Source organism: Hydra vulgaris, chromosome 02 (genome assembly GCF_038396675.1).
Source record: "Hydra vulgaris chromosome 02, alternate assembly HydraT2T_AEP".
In the NCBI taxonomy this organism is placed as follows: Eukaryota; Metazoa; Cnidaria; class Hydrozoa; order Anthoathecata; family Hydridae; genus Hydra; species Hydra vulgaris.
This window is the reverse complement of record NC_088921.1, coordinates 33,396,819-33,414,858: the sequence shown is the minus strand read 5'-3', so window position 1 is coordinate 33,414,858 and position 18,040 is coordinate 33,396,819. Positions and strand designations below refer to the sequence as shown.

The following is an 18,040-nucleotide window of genomic DNA, read 5'->3' as shown; positions in this document are numbered from 1 at the left end:
ATTAAAAATTTATTTTTGTCTGATTCTTAAGGTGGTAGACTGCTAAAAAAAAAATTTTAAAATCTGACATTATTCCAATTGATTTTTTCATTTTAAACACGATAAATAGGATTAAAAAAAAAAAAATTTTTTTTTTTTCCTCTTTCTAATTTTTGGGCAAATTTAAGTGTTTTTAGGCCTAAAAAGTGCAAAGTTCTTGGAAAAGATATCTCAAAAAGTAAAATATATCAAGTCTCAAAATTTTACAGTTGTGTACCTTTTAAGTAGATAAATGTCCTGAGATAAACAAAAAATTTGAATCTTTTTCAATTTCGATGCACCATAAGCTTTTTCTATGCGTCTAAATTTAGGCCAAATTCCTGACCCCAAAACAGCCCAAAGAATTTAATTTTAATTTTTATCCAAAATTTCTTTATCTCAGGACATAAAGCTCATAAAAATGAACATCTGTACAAAATTTCAAATCAATTGGACAAATACAGCTCCCGCAATCTTATACAGAATATGAAAAACTTTACAACAGAGAAAAATGCAAATAAAACTTTATATTTTGAAAATACAAATATATTAACACTTGAAAACAGGTTAAACCCCCCCCCTCCTTTTCATATAATGTTCCTTCTTCATCATTGTGCTTATCATCAAACCCCTTCCTTGTTGCTCTAAGCTTTTTTCTTTGTTTTTTAAACTTTTCAGATGATTTTATGTCCATAAGCTTTTCACGTAGCACATCACTATTTTGAAAACCGTTTTTAGTAAAATGTCCTGGTAAAATTCCTAAACTGTGAAGAACATCTATCATACCAGTTTTACCATCATTAAACTGTATGACAGCAGATGCAACACTAATTTCAAGTGTTGACCTACCCACATACACATTTTTTGGGCATTTTGTCCAAATTACATTATTGAGCGATTCATTTGCATTCTGTGTTTCTCCATCAAGACATCTTTTTAATAACTTGTTTGCACCAAGATCTTTGTGTGAAAAAATAGGTTTTATATTTTCACAAACAGCTTCTGGAATGTTTATACTGTTTTTATAAGTCAAAGTTTGATTAATCTTGTCCCTTTGATATTTACACCACGAATGGCTAGTACGAGGACAATACTTATGGCGTTCTTCATCGCTGCTGCTTTCAGAACAGTGATGAATTAGTCCTGCTATGGATTTTTTCATGCCATACAAATTCCCTTTGTTTTGTCGTATACTCATTCCATAATAGTTTTGCAATGTATTAATGACTTTATCTGTCATCCTTCCTTTTCCAGTAAGTCTTTTACCATCTTTTAAAACTTTTCCCTTGTACAATACTTTAAGAGAGCGTAAACGAGACCCAACTCTTTTTTGAACATGACTGACACATTCACTTTTTTCAATTTTATACCCTGGGTAAACATTATTACTTTCTATATTTTGGTAAGACTTACTGTCACCATCACCACAGTATTTTGTATAACGCAGTTTGTTAAAAACAGTTGATCGTTTAAATATTTGCAATGCCCCAATAGCTTCCATTGCACCTGCACTTCCTTTGTGATTAATTGGGCAAATATATGATTCTACCCAGTCATTGTATCCCGGTATATCTTTGTTTCTCTGCCAATATTGGCAACTTTTACAATCCTTTATGAAAGTTTGAGTGTCAACACACTTCCCATTACTAATAGCTGTAACAACACCGTTCAGCAAGGAAAAACCGCGTCGCTGCCACGTTCCATCAACACTTACAGTAACATTTTTTATATCAGGGTCACCAATAGAAGACTCACTTGTACTCCAAGTATTAGTCACTCAATTACTATCTTGACTAATACTTGGAGTATCAGAAGTAGGTAAATTTAACTTTTCAGCAGATGCTGATTTGCTTGAAGAAGTATTTGTTAGAGATGTTTATTTGATGTATTATTTGAACTTGAAGTAGTATATTCAGAAGTCAAGTGAATTTTATTCGCAAGTAATCTATAACATTTACGTTTTTTGCTTTTAGACTTATTTCTTCTTTCTGCAGAACCCATGTTGATAGTATGCACTTTTATCGAGTTAATATATAGTAATAAACCAATTCAACAACGTTGTTCTTTCACACCATGTCATTTAAACATAGAAAAACAAAAAACAAAGAAGTAGCTATTGGTTTGAGTGCTTAGATTTTGTAAAATTTAGTTAAAATTGCCTTATTTTGACGTTGCTATGAGCGTTGCTAGGGGAAGCAAAATCACCCTACTAAGTTTAAACTGTTTTTTTAGGCCTTTTTATGTTTTTTTGTAAAATAATATGTATGTTTTTAAAAACAGCAATAGTTAAAGTTTTTAACTAATCAACTTTTGAAAAACTACTTTTTTCAATGTTTTTTAGCAGTCTACCACCTTAAAGAATGTCGCTCATAAAATTATGGTTCGTAGTTCTCAAATAAGTGCTTTAAAAAAAGTTCATTATTTTATCAGTAAAGTTTGCTTCGTATTACTCATTAACAGTTTCTGATGATGCAACAGCTTCTAAAAAACAAGATGTTTTATGCAATTGCTAAAAACAAAGACTGCAATTGTTCATATTTTTACATTCTTCGTTTACATTTTTTCTTCACTTATGATTAAAATTTTATCTTTATTTTTCGTGCATATACCCAGACACAAATATGATAGAAAGCATCAGAAGGATAAATGTATTAAATTTTTATGTCTTAGATTTATCTTCGTATATCTAATCTAATGCTTAACTTTAACAATAATTAGTATTCAAATAATAAATATAACAAAAGAAGCATTACTTAAAGTGTGAGAAGAAAAGAAAGCATTACACCTCTATAATATCAGGCTATTAGCGTAGAAAAAAGGCAAGTCATTTGCGTTGATCAATTTTACAATAATACTGTTTTAATGACAGATTTTTGTGAAATAACGCAACTATTGTTGCAGCTATTGCAATCTGGACACCGATTCACGGATATCACGGATAACACCGATTCACGGTTATTTTTATATTTATACTCTTATAATGATTAGATGTTCAGGGTTATAGCAAGTGATTAAAGGAAGAAAGTTGAAAAAAATGTGTCCATTTTTTTAAATTAACAATTAAATGCTTGTTTTATATTTATTTAAGAATCAAGCAAAAACCTCAACACGATTACACAAAACACTTTTTTATTATAGCTTGCAGCTGGAGCAAAAGTCAAGGCAATATTTTGTTGTTTGCAATTAAAGCAAAATTCTAGCCACTTATTGGAACCAAATATTTAAAAATGCCACTTTCATAAGAAGCGCAGACCTCATATTTGTACTCATACCAATTTTAGTAAATGATGACCTAATATTTAATTAGCTATTAATTTTGTGAATTAAAAGTGAATTCAGGCCTACTTTGCAGTTGTAGGATTTGAACCACGACTATGCACTTAAGAAACGCTGAGGAGCAAATTGTTCGATAAAAGTTTTTACTTATTTAATAAACAAAAAATTTTTTATAACGGCAAATAAATTTTATATATCAAAATAAAAGATGTTGCCGTAATGCAGTTTTAAAGGAAAAGCAAAACTGTAAATTTTAATATATATTTTAACATTACATAATTTGAAGTTTTGAAGTTAAGTCAGATATTTGCATACACTACAAAAAGTGCTTCGACTTTCTCTCACCATTACCTTGGTTGCAATGGCTGCCAAACACGTTCCGAGTCAAACACGTTTGAATGGGTTACTAACAACAGGATTAAAGTTCAGCATTAATATAATATAAATTATAAGGCAATAATATGAGAGTGTTCATGTTCCGAGATGGGATCATCCATTTAAGGTAATGAAGTTACGTAACGAATTCGTTTTGCGAGTCTATGAGAGTGTTCATGTTCCGAGATGGGATCATCCATTTAAGGTAATGAAGTTACGTAACGAATTCGTTTTGCGAGTCTATCACGCGAGTTGTTGACAAAGGTTGATAAATGTAATATAATCTACCAAATAATTATTTATCTACTTCTGGTAAAGCCTACTGTATAAAGCAAGAAGATATACTTTCGATAAGGATTACAAGTAAAGTACGCATATTTGTTTTTTTAGGCATTTGATATTCGAAAATCAATGTTATAGTACTTTCCACATTACTTTTCTAAACCACTCTGTGCCTCTTGAAGAAGCACTGGTTGGTTTTGAAAAATAAAGAAAAGTAAATAGAGGCTCTTGTATGCAAGACGCATGTTGGTGTGCAGGTATAATGTATAATATTGTAAACCTATGAAGTTATAATTAATTTTTGGTATCCTAACAATGTCAACTATTATTAATATATTCAAATATTTGCGTGTTCATTATTTCAATAAACTTTATTGCTATTCTAAATATTTAAATATATTGATAATAGTTGATATTGTTAGGAATCCTAACTTAGGATACCGAAATTTAATTACAGTCACAGAGGTTAACAGTTTGTATAGATTTTCCTAACATATAACTGAATTAAATCAAGTTCTCATAATACTTATGATGTTAAAATTAATTTTGATATTCTATTAATATCAACTATTATAATGTATTTAGGTTTTGAAAGATAATTTTTAAAATTATTCTAATAATTTTTTTACTTTTTATTTTTAGTTTGACACTAATCTTTAATTATTTTCTACTAACAATTCATATTGTTAACAATGGAACTCAATAATCCAATTAATATATTTGCCGTTCAAGATAATAGTAATAAAATTAGCCAGGCTATAATTGATCATGTGGTATTATTATTTAGTTATATTAATAAAATTTATTAATAATACATTAATTATTTAGTTATTTCATTATTATTCAGTATAATTAATATCATGTAATTTTAGCTCTTTATAATGAGTGTATTTTGTGTGTTGATTTACTTGTCAAAAGATTTTTTTGAATAATTTTATTATTTGCATAACTTTACCTTGCTTTTTGAGATTGATGATATATAATTTTGCTAAATAAAACTTCAATAAATTGATCATTGCATCATTATTATATTCAGATTCCAGTGGAAGATGAATATAGTGTGGATTTTAATGTAAAAAAAGATGAAGACAAAAAAGGTAAAACTTATACATATTATCATGCATTCTGCACATATATATATATATATATATATATATATATATATATATATATATATATATATATATATATATATATATATATATATATATATATATATATACATACAGCCCTCAGATTAAGGAAAAATGAAGTGAAAAAATAAAATTTGATACAAAGGAGTTACCATATGAGATAAGGTCACTTTTATTGTGTAAACTTTATTATATAATTTTTTGTTTTTCTGGTTTGTAAATAATAAGGTGAATGTACAGGTGGTAAAGTAGTCGTAAATCAAGCTGTCTGTTAAGAACAAGTTATGTTCTTAACAGGCACCTTTGATGTATTGGATGAAGAGCAACAAAGTGCTACCATTAGTGATATAGAGATGGCATAAAGAGATTATGGGTGATGAAAGGGTTAAATGTGGTAAATTTAATTTGGTAAATGAAAAACATGAATTACAAATCTCAAGTATATATAGTGTATATATATATATATATATATATATATATATATATATATATATATATATATATATATATATATATATATATATATATATATATACATATATATATATATTGTGTATATATATAAATATATATATATATAAATATATATATATATATATATGTATATATATATATATATATATATATATATATATATATATATATATATATATATATATATATATATATATATCATAAATTATGTTAGTGTATTCTACAAACAGAGTGCTCAATGTTCTTAAAGAACAGAGCTATAATAAATTGGTAAAAACAGTAATCTAATTTTTTCTTTCTTCTAAACAGTGTTTCTGCATCAGTAGGTTTATCAGGAAGAATTCTTCCTGATGAAGTGTTTCTACTAATTTATATATAAATATATATATATATATATATATATATATATATATATATATATATATATATATATTTATATATATATATTAGGGTGACACAAATTAGGGTCGAAAAATGAAATTTTTAGAAAATCTAAAATCGCAGTTGCTTAACCTGTTCTACAACATTCAGTTAGTCTAAATACAAAATTTTATTTAATTTTCTTCGTTGGAAGTGCTACATGTAAGTTTTCAAATATTGAGGATTGCCTGAACTTTATGTTATTTTTACGGGTTAAAATGTGTTTATAACTAAATTCTTGTTTGATCTTTGATCTAAGAAGAAGAAAAAAACACTGTAGTATCTTACAGTTAACTATTATTTTACATTAATTTTCCAACTCTCAGGGCCGGCAACACAGAGTGTCGTCGGCCCTGAGAATTGGACAAAATAATGAAATGTGATCTAATAATTTTATCTAACAATAACAGCTGATAGAGCTTCTACTGAAATCTCTGATATCTTAGGAACTGGAAATTTTAAAAGCTTCTCAATGAATAAACGCTTAGCATCTGCGTTCTTATGAGGATCACCTAGCGATGGTATGACAACTTAAGGAGACAAATACCAAGTGTGGTTACTCATGCTTTTATGAAGTGAGTTTCCAACTTCATAATCCCATTTTGTTTTAATTGTTTTAGCAATTTTAATTGCATTAAAATCATTTAGAACGGCATGCTCTGCTTTGCCTGATTTAAGAAAGGCAGGTCCATAATAAATAGCAACAATAAATGCTGCCCTTGCGACCATGTTTCTTTTCAGGAGTCAGATATTTAACGACTGTGGATGTCATATCAAGCATTAAAAAGTATATTGTATTGGCCATTAACATTGCATTGCATCAGGCGCCAGGCTGAAAGATGTGAAAATTATTTAATTTCTCAGATTTAACGTTCATGTAATATGCCAAATATTCAACAAGATGCTTATAATCATTCCTAAAACATTGTTATTTTTGTTTAATATCCTTTAAAAAAAAGTGTATGCATGGAAAAACTGTTACATACCTGGGGAAAATCTCTAGTTCTAGTGCTTTAGTTACAAACTTTTTAGCTTTCAAATAGTGTTTGCAGATAATAAAATAAAGATAATAAAATAAAGTGAAGAAATAAAAAATGCTTGGAACGTAAAATTTGTCAAATTTACATGTAGCTCTTCCTGATCACTTAGGAATCAGAAATTTTTAGTCTCTAAGTTTGATTGAACCGGAAAATGTACTGCGGGTTTTTTTTTGTTTTTTTTTTACACATTTTGTGTCACTCTAATAAATATATATATATATATATTTTTTATACCCAAATATATATCTTTTTTACCCAAATATACATTTATATACAGTAGTGGTATAGTGGTAGACCACTCGTCTTATAAGCAAGAAGTTCCGAGTTCAATCTGAACCATATCCCTGGTAGTTAATTGCTGACCTCATTTTTCCTAATGCCCAGGACTGATATATTAGAGTGTGACATCTGCCCCCTATATTCTAAAAAATATCTGTTCATATTCTTGAAACATTTTATTGGTTCTCACAAACAACTTTGTTAAACTTGTATAAAATTTTTTTTATTTAGGGGGAGCATCAGATCCTTGAATGCTTACCAGGTCCCTCATATTATATAAAAAAAGTATTTCAAAAGTATGTCATGTTGGGTTTTGAAAATTATTTAATACTTAGAAATTATATAAAAATTAGAAAAAAAAACTATCATTTTAGAAAAAAGTTATTAGGATTTTTATTTGGAATTATTATCATAAAAATTAACTTTTTCCATTTTTAGTTAAAAAAGGTAATTTTATTCCATTCAACTCTAAATTTTCTAATAAAATTTTGATTTTTTTAATAATAATAATTATGATTTTTTAAATTTTTTTTATAATTTTGCTTCTTTTGAGACTCAACATGACACACTTTTGAAAATCTTTTTTTATAATATTAGAGGCCTGGTAAGTGTTCAATGGTCTGGTGCTCCCTTAAATTTTAAAATTTTTAAGAAGTTGCTTGTGAGAACCTATAAAAAGTTCTAAAAATATGAACAGATCTTTTTAGAACAGGGGGCAGATGTCACACCCTATTATATATATATATATATATATATATATATATATATATATATATATATATATATATATATATATATATATATATATATACATATAAATATATATATATAAATAAATATATATATATATATATATATATATATATATATATAGATATATATATATATATATATTTGGGTGGTTGTAAAAACAACTTTTCTATGCTAACATCCCCTAAATGTGTTCTCAATTATAAAACAATACTGGATTTAAAGTTTTCATTTAGTAATGATAGCAATGAAGAATTTAAGTAAATGTGGTAGCAGCATTGCAGTTGAAAATGCGTTGGTGCACAATATCATTATGATTCCTCCAATTCTTCAGGTAGAAGAATCTTTACTATCACTTGGTAGTCATGGTAATGTTGATGGAGTTTTCTACTGCCTTTTAATTAAAGTTAACGCTTTAGGAAAGGAAATTTCTTTGGCTAGGTATTTTTTTTAATTTACTTTTGGCAAGTATTTTTTTTCGCTTGAAAAACATAGCATTTTTTTTCTTTAAAATAATGGTCACTTTAAAACTTTGTTTTTCCTGTTGATTTATTTAAAAAAAAAATTTTTAGGATTTTAGAAATAGTTTATTGTTAGCCCTCATAACTTTTTTTAATTTTCCAGTTCTTTGTTCTAATTTTCAATTTTCTTTTTCAATCTTACATTGTTTTATACTTTTTTTCAATTTATTTGAACATTAGATATTTTGAGTTTGGCAGTTTTACTGGATATTTTGATAATATTGCACATGGAAAGCTGAAAAAAGATTTAGGGGTTGATGAAATTCTTCCATATTGTGTGTTTACAATAAAGGATGTTGATATGGAACTTGCTTTAAAAAAAAAAAAGAAACTTTTGGACACAGACCTAAGAGTGGTATTTGATTAGGGATTTTTATATATTCAGTAATTATATACATATATATATATATATATATATATATATATATATATATATATATATATATATATATATATATATATATATATATATATATATATATATATATGTAAATTATGTTAGTGTATTTTACAAATAGAGTGCTCAATGTTCTTAAAGAACAGAGCAATAATTAATTAATTAGTAAAAAACACTTATCTAACTTTTATCTTCTACTCGGAGTTTCACCATTGCTGGATCATCAGGAAGAGTTACTAAATCTCAAAAAAAATTCAATTTATAGAAAAAAATATTTTACAGGAAGTTATAAATTATTATAAAAAATTTTTAATTACTATATTTTTTTGTTAACGGGAAGTTACAGAAAGTAATTATGAAATAATTTTCTTTGGAATGGGGATAGTTTAATTTGGTCATTTGTTTTTATAACCTCTTAAAAAATTATAGTTTTAATACCTCTTAAAAAATTATAAAAACAAATGACCAAATTAAACTATCCCCATTCCAAAGAAAATTATTTCATAATTACTTTCTGTAACTTCCCGTTAACAAAAAAATATAGTAATTAAAAATTTTTTATAATAATTTATAACTTCCTGTAAAATATTTTTTTCTATAAATTGAATTTTTTTTGAGATTTAGTAACTCTTCCTGATGATCCAGCAATGGTGAAACTCCGAGTAGAAGATAAAAGTTAGATAAGTGTTTTTTACTAATTAATTATATATATATATATATATATATATATATATATATATATATATATATATATATATATATATATATATATATATATATATCAGGGATGCGGAGTCCCAAAAGGACTCCGGCTATATATCTCTACTTTTTCCAAGTCTGTAGTGTTCAGAAGCTCTAAATATGATTGTTGACTTATGAAAAAAGTTCTTGAGATTTAATGACTTGAAACTTATTGTTTTTAAGCCCCGAGTCCTGGAGTCCCGGAGTCCTTGCCGCCATTATACCTAAGGACTCCAGGTTCAAAAAACGGTTGTTTCTCTAACCTAAAAGTCTTAATTTTTTTCCTATTAGTAGTCCATAAACTTATCTATATTTTTAGAGCTCCTGGATACCAAAAACTAGGATAAAGTAATCTTTTTGTGACTTTCAAATCCGGAGTCCTTTTTGGGACTCCGCATCCCTGATATATATTTATATAAATTTTTATCTGAAAACCTAGTTTTTGTATTTACTTAAATTTTAAAAAACAATATTTTGTAAGGTTTTTTTATAGGTAGCAAAAGTCGTATTCACAAAAGCAGAACTTTTAATCGTTTGATATATGAATGCAAAGGTGGCTTAAAGGAAGAGTTTGAAAAAACTAATAATTGAGCTTGATAAAAACAACTTTTGTGTTTTCTACCATTTAATTGCTGCTTGTCTTCTCAAAGACCAATTATGGGAGGGTGTTAATCAAGGAAACAAAAAGTATGTTGCTGGATTTTCTGTGATTTCTTTCCAATGTAATATAATCATATTAAAAATATATAAATATAGTATATAAAATATTAATAGTATATTCCCTAACAAGACTAAGTGCTTAATATTTACTTAAAAACTCAACATCTTAAATTCAAACTATACATAAAAAATAATATTTAATATTAATGATTTTCTTTATCTACAAACTTTTCTGAATTGGTTGGTTTATTTATCTATCAACTAACTTTATTAGGTATTTTATTTGCCAACCTTCAGAAAAAGCAGAAGAATGGGAGACTTCGCTTATGCTTCATCGAAGTAACCCCCAAGGAGCTTCAATGTATGGAAAACTTTGGATTCTTTATTAGAAAACCCATCATTAGAAGCCCAATTCAGAATTCTGTCAGATCTTCCCAACCATCATAAATGGATGTGGGATAATCTTGTTAAAAGTGTAAAATATGAACAGAAATTTTCAAATTCATGCCGATATTTTCCTGGTTCACCCAGAAACAGAATTCTTCAGGCCTCTTTTTATCGAGTCAGCTCTGATAACATTATTGTATCAATTTTAAAAAATGTTTTTGGTGTTGAAGAGACAGTTACATATCCTTCTAGAAAAGAAAACTTATCTCTAATAGTGTCAAAAGCAAAAAAGAGTAGGATATCTAAAGAGAGTTTTCTTGACCAAGTTAGTATTTAAGAAAATTCCTTTATTATATTTTCTATTATTTGTTAATTTCTTTATTAATTTGTTGTAGGAGTTGCAATATAATGATTTGCATTGTGGAAAAAAAGTGGTTTTAAATAATATTGGCATCACAGATTCTATTAATGAGGTATTTTGAATAGCAATTAAATTAAATCAAAATAGGATATGTTAAAAGTTTTTTTTTAAATCTTTTTTTTTCTTTACTTTAACAGAAAACAACACAATTTTTGTTTCAGGTTAACTTGGTTCAGCATTTTACCAAAAGAAACAGTCTGTATGAATACTTTTGTGGTGAACTTTTTAGTCATGGCGTTCTTGGTTGGCGTGTTCGAAAACCATCTCTAAGTATATGTGTTATGAACAATTACAATCACGAAAATGGGAATTTTCAAGTAGGTTTAAAATTTGTTTTATCATGCAAATAGATTTATAAACAGTATATAAATATACATTTATATACATATTACATTTGTAATTGTTATTCAAATTTTATATGTTTATCAAGTTAAAAATCGTATTGCTGCCATATCCCAAACCTTCAAATTATTAATGGCAAACATTTTAAACCATTAAATCAGTTTAATAGCAGATTTAAAAATCATGTTTGCATATATTAGAATATATATATATATATATATATATATATATATATATATATATATATATATATATATATATATATATATATATATATATATATATATATATATATATATGTATAAAATAAAACAAAATATACATTATGTTTATAAGTAATATGTTTAATGTAATAAAAATTTTAAAAATTTTATTTCTAAATAAGGATAAAGAATTTGTTCATGTAAAAGCAGAAACAATGTGTTCCACTACAATATACAACTGTTCCTGTAAAACATTCTCATCGTGTGTTTTTTTTCAATCAGAAAAATTGACAAATGTAAATAATTGCTGTCATTGTCGTCTGTTAAACCAGCTAATACAAATGCTTGATAATCCTGATTTCATCCCAGAAAATAGTTTATTCAAACAAAAAAAAACTTATGGATAGTTTAATCTATCTCAAATCAAATGTTTTTGAGTTAATTTCAAAATCTGGAGTTGAAAGATATTCGGTAGTTGCTGATTCATGTGCTTTTGTTACAATTTTTGAAATTTCAAAATCATCTCGCAAAGTAATAAAATGTCACGATTCATTATGTCAAATATCTGAAGGAAGTACTCGTCAAATTAATAATCTACATAATGGTTGCTTATGTCCACATCTAAAAGTCTTTAGAGAATATTTTTATCTTGTTCAAAACACAGTAGAATCATTTTGTAATGACAAAGATAAAGTGGTCTCTTTTGATTCTGAGTTAGAGGATAATCTACCAAGGGATAAGGTTTTTAGTTGTTTAAATTTTTTTTTTATTTTTTGCTTTTACGTTAATTTGTTGTGTAAATTCTTGTTTTTATTAGTGGGAAGATGTTTTTGATGTAGCATCTGGTTTATGGACATTTGGAATTAATGCCCCAAGTAAAAAAACTGTTTCTAATGATCAATTTAATGAGAAATTTAGCAATGACATAGTAAAAAGACAGTCTGCTACCAATGGATATTGTTTTATGCCTTCTGTTGTTCTAGACAACTGTGACTGTGGTGTAAGAATATTTTTTTAAAGTTTTTTTTTAAGTAAAAATAGTTGATTGTGATTATTTTAATGAATTGTTTTTACAGATAAAACAATTTTCTTTTTTTAACCGATAACCTTTTTTTAACACTTATTACATATATAATACATTTTACATATATTATATATACAGATATATACAGATAAAACTCATTTTTTAGACATTTTACAGATATAACTCATTTTACAGATATAACATTTTAGATATAACTTTTTTTTAAATTTTTTTAAAGGGATCTCTAAATACAACCAACATGATTTAAAATGAAAGAGTATTTAAAAAATGTTGTTGTTTTTTTTTGTGCTGAATTTTAATAAGTTCATACTTACAAAAAATAGTTGCAAAATTCACTCAAAAACAATGCCATTTTAATGAATTGTTTTTTGCATTAAAACTTTATTAATAGTAATAAAAATGATTCTTAGTCCATCACATTAACTTTTAAATATCGACTTTAATTTTTTCTTTAGTGTTTCAGAGAAAAAAAATTTTAAAAGTTAAAACTAAGTTAAATTTTAATTAGTTTCGCAACAAAAATATCATTTAATAGAAAGAATTTAAAATTATAATTAAGTTTAATTATAAGTACAACCAACATGGTTTACTTTACAAACTTTAAAACTTTATTTTATAAAATGGAAACAACAACTTTTATTTTTAATTTGAAATTGGTGTAACATATTTTGTATGCACAACTTTTATGAACAGATCTAGATGAGATAATAAAAACAGTATAAAAAAATAAAAATAAAATAGCATGAGGTAAATAGAAAATATGATATTTTTAAAAAAAAAAAAAAACCTTAATATGTACACATTTATTATGTTTTAATACTTTTTTTTTATACTCTTCCATATGAAAGCATACGTTAATAGTACTTAGAAATCTTTTTAATTTTAATTTTAAAATTTTTAAAGTGCAGTTATAAAAGTATTCTAATCATGAGTATTTAAATATTAAATGAGGTAAAGCATAAGTTTTATTGTCAGGTCACCCTGCTACTGGTAACATGTAATCAATTACGACCTGCTTTGAGGCTGGTGAGTCTCTTCTAATGTAATAATTCCAGTTTATGGATAGGAGATGCTTACAAACCTTGGATGTTAATCTTTTTAGTAGTACAGTCAACTCAATATCTTGAATACTTGATCTACAAACACATGATACCTCAAACTCTCTGTTTCAAACTTTTTTTTAATTCCTTTAGTATTAGGCTTGGCTGGAATTTTTTTTGATCTCAAACTCACCATATAATGTCTTTTTTACCAGTCCTCTGAGAGTTTCAGATATCAAGAGTCAGGAATCGTAACAATTAAAAAAAGTATTAACAAAAAATATTCTCCGTCCTGATTTTCAAAACGTACTAACGCCAGAATGGGCATCTATTTGTATTGCTTCAGTATTTCAATTCTTCATTCTACTGCAAAAATTGCTTCAATTTTTCCATGAATAATGATAATCTATTTATTGACAATGATTAAAATTTTTTTTAATTACAGGCTGGGTGGGTATCTGAATCTATTTTAACTGGTTATACAGAATTTTACCATAAAATTAATATGTACACAGATCGTGAAGTAATTGAGTGTGATGTTTTTATGAGAAAATGTTTATCTAATACTTGTACTAGTTATTGGGATGGCTGTGAAGACTCTGTTTTTTGTTTGTCTAAATCCACTTGTGCTGGTTATGAATTAGGTAAATTTCCAAAAAAAGCTATCCTTTTCATTTGCTCATTAACTGAGTTAATTTTTTGAATTTAAATTTCTTTCAGGTTGGGAGTTTGTTGATTTTGTTTTGTCCAAAGGAACATTCAGTGGTTTTGTCAATTTTTATTCAAACAAGTACAAGCGTAGAAGTACCTCTTATTTGCCATTTATGTCTACACAAACATTTATTGATTGGTTTTTCGCTTGGGCCTCCCACATGCACATTGATTTTAGAGAAAAATGTCATATGTGTCCAGAAAATCAACAAATACCAGTTTTGGCTTGTGATGCAACAAAAATAGGAATTAGCTTTAAAAATTCTTTTGTAAAACCTATAGAGTCAGCTGAACTTTATGAGATTGTTCCAACACCATTACGGCGGCTTGATAGATCGTTTATTTTTAATTCAGAAAAATTAGATTCTAAACAGTTTTCAGAAGCTAGAGCTCATTTAAAAAAGATTTGTCTTTATATTCTGTCTGTTGAAAACTCTGATTATTTAAACTTTGATGATGATACATTGCAGTTGAATTCAGTTCTTGTGAGTTATATTCCTGCTGAATGCGTACCATCATTTCAGCTAATGACTTCTCAATCACCTGTTCCAAATATTTTGCGATGCTCCTATGCCAAAGTTTTTAAAATACTAGCTGCTGATAGCTCCCTTGATTCATTAATTCCATTACGATTCACTAATGAAATTGCTTGCATATGTGAACATTTTTTATCTAATCTAGGTGATTGTGAACTTGTTGTTAAGTTTTGTTATTTATTGCGTCGCTTCTCTCCTGAGCTAGCTAGATTAGTGGAAATATCCTCTAACTACAACAATACACCTTCTGGAGATATTTTGTTATTAATACAATACTGCTGTAACTTTGTGAAAAAAATTCATATTAGCGATGTCGAACCAAATAACGCAGAAGTCATTGAAGGCACTTATAATCCACCGCGATATGGTAGAGCATATTATTTTGAAAAGCATGGATGCCAGATAAGGAAAATGCGAACATTTTCAGCAGATAAAGGTTCCAGTAATAACATATTTGATGATATTCCATCAGAAATCTGCAATAAATTGTTTCCTCAAGTATCTAAAAAAGGTGTATCTTTTCTTTTCTTATGGTTTTGCCCTATACATGGCCATTGTTACGGATTCCATATTATTCCAGGGTCTGAGGGAAGAAAGGACCCACATGCCTCATTGTATACACATCTTGAAGTTGCTCCAGAAAATATTGTGTATGACTTTGCTTGCAGCTTGTCAGAGTTTTGTCACAACCGTGAGTCTGGATATTTTAAAAATACCTCCTTTTTTCATGATGTATTTCATGGCTACACACATAAATGTGCTGAGGTTTTTCGGTGTAATCGTTTGGGGAATTTTTATCCAATAAATTCATCTATCTGCGAACAGTTTAATAGCTTTTTGCAGAATATAAAATATTCTGCTAAATTAATGACACAAACACATTTTTGTTTTTATCTACAATTTTTTATTCATATTTGGAATCAACGTAAAAAAACTTATTTGAAAAAAGAATTATTGTATCAGAATGCACTAGAGAATAGCTATTGTAGAATATTATAAATAATTTCGAATATATAGAATAATATAAATAATTTTGAAAATCTTTCACATCGTAAGTAGATGTATTATTATATATTTTATTAAAAAACATTGTTAAAATTAAATCAAAGTATTGCCAGTAATAATTAAATAATTTAACAGTTTATGTTATAGTATAGAATATAGAATAAAAATTGTATGCTGACTGATTGTCTTTTTCAGTTCATTCCATTAATGGAATACTGAATTAGACATTCAGATAGCTCTGTATCAACATGCTACTTGCAAATGCCATATTTCACATAGTACGATAACAGTCTAAGTCAGTCAAATAAAAGGTATGATAAATGTCCTTTACTAATTTATTAATTAAATTATTTTTACTAAATTATTATTATTTACAATAAAAAAAAAATTTATATTTATTATACACCTCAGAGGTGAGTAATAGAAAGAAAAAAATAATATTGATTTTTATATTAAATGAAATAATTTTTTTTAGATCTGTACATATTATATAATGCAACTGCTAGTAGCATGCTGACATTAAGCTATGTGGTTGTTTTTTTTGGTATATCGTTTATTACTGGATTAAACTGAAGCAGACAATCATTCAGCAAAAATTGACTTTTCTTATGGTATAAGATGGCAAATTTACTCTAACTTATTTAATCATTTGTTGCAATACAATGTCGTAAGTTTCATATCTTGTCTGTTACCCCTTCTTTTTGAGTAACATTTTACTGGTAATTTTTTTTTTTTTTTTTATTAACATATTGAGATTAACATTTTTAATTTATCTGAAGTTTACATTTTTAATAAAATATTTGTAACTTTTATTAAAAAAATTTTAGTAGGCATTTTAATGGATAACAATTTTTTAAAATCTTTTTGAAGTTCAGTTAAAAAATCTTTTTGAAGTTCAGTTATTCAGTTATAGTAACTTTAGAACATTTCTAGCAGAATAAAGTTGAATACAGTTGTTTTAGTCTTTTTATAATAAGGAAAGAAAGGTTTAATTTAAGTCACTTTCTTTGGATATTAAAAAAATTTTGTATACACTAATAACGTAAATTGTTTGACAGTAACTTTAGTTGCTATGATTTTTATGTTTAAATTTATCGTTATTTAATCAAACATAAAATAATGTTATTGATAATTTTATAAAATCAAGTTTTTATCAATGTTCTTTTTTTAATTGTGTTAAGAAATTTATAATAAAGTTTGAATATTGTTTTATCGTTTTTCTATATTCGATTTTGACTTGTACCCCAACCAAAAATAGCTCTAAAAATATATAAAAAAGTTGTTCTTAACAAAATAAGCAGTAAGAAATAATTTTTAATATAACAAATATTGAGATTTTAGAAGAATTATTAGAGAAATAAATTATTAAAAAATTAAACCGTAGATGTGAGCGTTTATCGTAGAATATAGGTTTTGCGTAAGTATAGCGCCTTACCTTGATATACTAAAATGTCGAAACTGTGAATAATTATCAAGGGATCGTCCATAAATTAGGCAACGCAAAATATATTTTATTAACAGAAGTTGGATATATTAGGCTCTTTTAAGCGGCAATTTTCATTAAACTTAATGGGCTATGATTTTAGTTCAAATAAAGACTCTGCGAGGGAAACCTTTTGATCTTTTTTGATGGAAGAAAGGGAGGAAGAGAATATGGGTAGGGTTTAATTAAGATAGAAATTAAATTAAGTTTTATTAAAAGTATTTTCATGGCTTTATCGAAGCGCAGGGCCGTACTCAGGATCGCCCTAACTAAGAAGCATTAGTCGAAAAGTGTTTTGGATGTCGAAAAGCAGTTTGGACCCTTAGTCGGTAAATGTCAAAAAAGGGAGGGCTTTGTTTTGGTCGTGATTTGGTAAAAGAAACATTTTTTACCATATTCGAAATGTTGAAACTCTTTCAACAACAGCAAACAATTATGCAGGAAATAATGCAACAACAATCGCAGCAGCAAGCGACAATGTTAGAATTAATAAAACAACTT

At 26.7% G+C, this 18,040-nt stretch overlaps 1 protein-coding gene across 1 annotated transcript; it reads left to right on the top strand.

The window, feature by feature from the left end:
- Positions 1 to 3,871: 3,871 nt before the first annotated feature.
- Positions 3,872 to 16,079, top strand: LOC136076891 (uncharacterized). Its single transcript, XM_065790661.1, has 12 exons — positions 3,872 to 4,037; positions 4,988 to 5,048; positions 8,284 to 8,488; positions 8,749 to 8,923; positions 10,200 to 10,393; positions 10,641 to 11,078; positions 11,149 to 11,226; positions 11,336 to 11,491; positions 11,902 to 12,460; positions 12,537 to 12,719; positions 14,250 to 14,448; positions 14,525 to 16,079. The coding sequence occupies exons 9-12, from the start codon at positions 12,119 to 12,121 to the stop codon at positions 16,048 to 16,050; spliced, it is 2,250 nt and encodes a 749-aa protein (XP_065646733.1). The 5' UTR covers positions 3,872 to 4,037; positions 4,988 to 5,048; positions 8,284 to 8,488; positions 8,749 to 8,923; positions 10,200 to 10,393; positions 10,641 to 11,078; positions 11,149 to 11,226; positions 11,336 to 11,491; positions 11,902 to 12,118; the 3' UTR covers positions 16,051 to 16,079.
- The last annotated feature ends 1,961 nt before the right edge of the window (positions 16,080 to 18,040 follow it).

Coding starts and splice junctions, on each gene's coding strand:
- LOC136076891 (XM_065790661.1), top strand. CDS start 12,119: ATGGATAGTTTAATCTATCTCAAATCAAATGTTTTTGAGTTAATTTCA. Junction 12,720..14,249: donor TAGACAACTGTGACTGTGGT/GTAAGAATATTT, acceptor TTTTAATTACAG/GCTGGGTGGGTATCTGAATC. Junction 14,449..14,524: donor TTGTGCTGGTTATGAATTAG/GTAAATTTCCAA, acceptor AATTTCTTTCAG/GTTGGGAGTTTGTTGATTTT.